This window comes from Diospyros lotus, chromosome 10 (assembly GCF_014633365.1).
Source record: "Diospyros lotus cultivar Yz01 chromosome 10, ASM1463336v1, whole genome shotgun sequence".
In the NCBI taxonomy this organism is placed as follows: Eukaryota; Viridiplantae; Streptophyta; class Magnoliopsida; order Ericales; family Ebenaceae; genus Diospyros; species Diospyros lotus.
The window spans coordinates 6,629,833-6,634,721 of record NC_068347.1 but is presented as its reverse complement, the minus strand read 5'-3'; the positions used below and the strand labels follow the sequence as shown (position 1 = coordinate 6,634,721).

General features: G+C 40.3%; 1 protein-coding gene across 1 annotated transcript; it reads left to right on the top strand.

The window, feature by feature from the left end:
• The first annotated feature begins 803 nt into the window (after positions 1-803).
• On the top strand, positions 804-3,098 carry LOC127811053 (ABC transporter G family member 10). Its single transcript, XM_052350768.1, has 2 exons — positions 804-1,644; positions 1,746-3,098. Exons 1-2 carry the CDS (start codon positions 1,050-1,052, stop codon positions 2,894-2,896), a joined length of 1,746 nt encoding a protein of 581 aa, XP_052206728.1. The 5' UTR covers positions 804-1,049; the 3' UTR covers positions 2,897-3,098.
• Positions 3,099-4,889: the final 1,791 nt, after the last annotated feature.

Below are 4,889 nucleotides of genomic sequence, written 5' to 3'. Positions count from 1 at the left end.
CCTAGCTAGCTCACAGGAAATAAACACTAATTAAGATCATTTGAAATCTTTGTGATTTAACTTTTTTGTGCAAACGCCCTCCATTATGTATCATTTTTTTTTTTTAGATGACGTGTTATCACTCGCATTCCCCTGTTCGACCCTACAATTCTAGCAGGAGAGGTAAATTAAGGGATCCAGTAGACATGTTTCGACACCTAACACAACCTCAAACGTGAGGGCGATAAATATTTTTCATTTTCAAAGTCGCTCCTTATCTACTGAACTATCTCTTGCTCAGAGCTCGAATACGGGATCTGGAGGCCCAAAGAGCAACACCCCAATGAATTCTTCCTTTGTCAATTAATCTTCGTCGTGGGGCTCCATTATGAACCATTTTACTTAAACCCTTATGCTAATTAATTTAATTTAATTCTTATTGGATGATGCATGTGTTCTCCATCTAATGAGACGTGCACTAGAGGAATATAAGCACTTCCAAAACTCGTATTTGAAGTTAAATCTTTTCAACTCTTTCCTATATGTCATACAATTAGAAAGTCATAGATCAAAATATTATAAAGTGAAAAATTGTATTCGGTCACACATTTTTAGCTAGCATCACAACTACTTTTGCAAACTTGCCCTAAAAAGATTTAACAATTTTAAAGTCTATAATACGACTATTAAATTATATTATATATAATAAGAAGAAGAAGTTAAACTGTTAATGAAGTTGGAGTGTAGAGATGGTAAGGCAACCAACACCTAGACCAACCCCCTGCTCGTGCACAGTCAACATTCAGCTCACCCAAAACCCATCTCAACTCAGCAGCCTGCTTATTTTCTTCCACTTTCCGAACACTTTTTCCCATTCTCCAAACAGCAAGAAACCCTCCCATTTCTTCCTAGTACAGCTAGCAGAAGAGCCCCTCCGGGATCTGGTAACCTTAACTTGTGCCATAACACCATGTTTGGTAGTGTTAGTTCATCTCCTCCAATTTCTATTTTTCACCTCTTCATCTCATCTCTCTCTTCCACAGTTCCTCCCTCTTTCTTTCTCTCTCTTCATGGAATTGCCAGTCAAGTTGCCTGTTTACAAGATAGAAACCAGAAATCTGTGCCACACTGTTTGTTGCAATAAGCCGATTCTACAGGATGTCAACTGTGAAGCCAGGCCCAGGGAAATCACGGCCGTTGCCGGCCCGAGCGGCGCCGGGAAAACAACACTCTTGGAAATCCTCGCCGGGAAGATCTCCCGGAGAAAGTTCTCCGGCGAGGTTCTGGTTAACCAGTCTCCCATCGATGCCAAATGGTTCCGTCGAATGTCAGGGTTCGTTACACAAGATGACGCTCTATTCCCGCTGCTCACTGTTGAAGAAACGCTAGTCTACAGCGCGCTTCTGCGGCTTCCCGGCGGGAGAAAAGAGGCGGCCGGCAGGGTGAGGGTGTTGATGAACGAGCTCCGGCTAGACCAAGTAGCCGACTCGAGGATCGGCGAAGGAAACCACGGGATTTCGGGTGGCGAAAGGCGAAGAGTTTCGATCGGAGTCGAGCTGGTTCATGATCCGGCTGTCGTTCTGATCGATGAGCCGACCTCGGGATTGGATTCAGCTTCTGCTCTTCAAGTCGTTTCACTGCTTCGGTCAATGGCCGTTAATCAAGGTAACGTCTGTAAGAAGCACGAGATTCAGAACAATAAACAACTAACGTAAGACCAAGAGTAGAAGCTATCTAATCTTATTAATTCTTTCTTATGTTAGCAGGTAAAACCATCGTTCTAACCATCCACCAACCCGGTTTTCGTATTCTTGAGCTGATTGATCGTGTCGTTGTGCTTACAAATGGGATTGTGGTTCATAATGGCTCGCTTAAGCTTCTGGAAGAGAGGATAAATGCTGCTGGGTTTTGCATCCCTCGCCACATCAACGTGCTGGAATTCGCCATTGATGTCACAGGAAAGTTGGTTCATGAAGAAGAAGGAGAAGAAAAAGATCACAACCACAAAAGAAGCAACTTTCAATCCAACAACATTGAAGAAAAGGTGTTTATTACTTACCCGAACAGTCGACTCGAAGAAGTTCGAATTCTAGGAGGAAGATTCTGCAAGAATGTGTTCAGAACAAAGCAACTCTTCACCACCAGAGGCTTACAAGCCTTAGTGGCTGGCTCTGTGCTTGGAAGCATCTTCATGAACGTCGGCAACAATCAAGGGCCAGTTGCTCTACAAACCCGAATCGGGTTTTTCGCCTTCACGCTCACCTTCTTGCTTTCTTCCACAACCGAAGGCCTCCCCATATTCCTGCAAGAGAGGAGAATTCTAATGAGAGAGACCTCAAGAGGAGCTTATAGGGTATCTTCTTATGTCATATCCAACACCCTTGTGTTCATTCCTTTTCTCCTTCTGGTTGGCCTCCTCTACGCCTCCCCGGCCTACTGGCTCATCGCGCTCAGGCGCGACATCGATGGCTTCCTCTACTTCTCCCTCGTGGTCTGGATGGTTGTGTTGATGTCCAACTCCTTCACAGCATGCTTCAGTGCTTTGGTGCCCAACTTCATCATGGGGACTTCTGTGATTGCAGGGCTAATGGGATCCTTCTTCCTGTTTTCTGGGTATTTTATAGCCAAGGAGAACATTCCCAGTTACTGGATTTTCATGCACTATTTGAGCTTGTTCAAGTACCCATTTGAGTGCTTCATGATAAACGAGTATGGTGGGGAGCAAGGAAGGAGGAGATGCGTGGAGAGTGAGAGTGGAGTCTGTAATTTATATGGAGATGGCTTCTTGGCACAGCAAGGTCTAAAGGAATCACAGAAATGGAGCAATTTGGTTGTCATGTTGGGCTTCATCCTAGGTTACAGAGTGGTCTGTTTTCTGATTTTATGGTGCAGATGCCATACAACTGGAAGATGGTAGATTATTTTATTATTTCATATATTATTTGCTCGGACAAGTTTTACAAATTTTAAGGAAACACTAATTGTTTTTTCATGTTACATGTTCCTTTTTATTATTGGTTTAATTAAAAAAACAACAAAATTAAGTGGCGACGAACAAATAGGCCAAACCATTCCAGATGTGATGTAACTGATTCCATATTTGAAAGACTCGAATGAAATGTCATCATTTATCTAATCAATAAAAAAAATAACCAATTAGAACAAATTATCCATCACTTTCGTCTTTTTGTTAATGAAAATTATGCCGAGTTACAACTTCTTCTTTTTTTTAATTTAGTTGTTTGAATTTATGTTGGATGAAACAAAGATTAGGATTGCAATCGAGCAAACCTGAGCTGGGTTAGTTTCTTTTTCATGGAAGTCATTTATGTACACAAACTTCATATGGTAAGTTTTTAAATTTTTTTTTTCAAATACTATAATTTTTTAATATATTTAAAAATTACTATAAATTTTTCTATGTCAACATCATTTACTCAAAACAAAATTTTTAATTGCATATAATTTACTGTTGCAAAGAGCGAGTTATTATAAAACTCTTAAAATTGACTTAGACTTGCGAGACATTTAAGGGCGGAGCCAATGTAGGCCCGTGATGACCTTGTCTTGTCACTCATTGAGGCTTACAAAATTTTTTAGTAGGCCTTTACTCATGTTGGGCTGAATTTTTACCTAAGCTCAACTAGTTTAATTATAAAAAAATTTAATTAATAAATTAAAATTATAAATTTTGATAATCTAATTTCAAATCCTTATAAAGAACTATTATAAGGTATTGAATAAATTATGTTAAATTTTAATATATTTATATTACTACATTATTTCTTATTTTTTCCTTTAATAAATTTCATATCATTGAAAAAAAAATTCTGGCTCTGCCCTTGAAAGCATTGCAATTGCGAAGCTGCTTTGCAAGAGTTTCGTAGCAACTAGAATGCTTTAAAAAGAGCAAGTTTTTCTCTCAAAAATTATTTACGCCCAAGTTCTAACTATGGGTGCTAAGGTGGAACATTTGTAGTCATTTGGTAATTAGTTTTAAAATTGTTGTCGAACGAACCCAAGAGGAGTGTTTCTTGTGATTTACACGCAACGGCCCACTTGAGCACTTTACCATTCTTCCATTGATTCCTATTCATATGGAAAATTTGTGTTTCTCATTCACAGATCCATCTTTGTTTATGCTGCTTGCTCTCAGTTTGGTCCTCCTTCTGGTTCATTTTGTTATTAAAAAGGGAGAAGGAAACTCAGTACCAAATGCTTGGCAACCCTTGGTAAAGCTTATTTTTGATTGCGGGTGAACAAACGGACAGAACAGTTGGTCTTTCCAGAGGTTTGTTGACCCCTAGTTAGCTCACCCTGAGTTCATAATTACACCACTTGAACTGAAGTTGAATTTTGCAATCTCACTTACAATTGCAACAAATCAAATTGTGAGCTCTCAACATTGAAAAAAAGATTATGCTATTGATACTCTTTGAACTATACAAAACAGCTGAAATGGCAAAACTACCCTCACTCAATTTACCAAATTACAAAATGCCCTTCTGTTCTTCCTCTCTCCCCTCACCCAACGACCATGGCCGCCTCCTCTCTTCTCTCCCCCCCTTTCCATGGCCACCTCCAGCAATCACCTGTTGTTGCCATCTTGTCGCTGCTGTTGTCTCACACCGACCGTCACTGCATTTATAGAGGCGGTGGCGCGTGAGAGGCAAGACGACGACAAGATGGCAGCAACGGGTGATTGCTAGAGGCAGTCATGGGAAGGGGGGGAGCGAGGAGAGAGGTGAGAGAGGAAGAATAGGGCATTTTGCAATTTTACAAACCGAGCGAGGGTAATTTCGTCATTTCAACTACTTTTTGTAGCCCAAAGTGTAGCTCAAAGAGTACCAAAAGCATTTTACTTGAAAAAATACCCAAGAATATCATTGGAATGGTCAAACATCAAATGC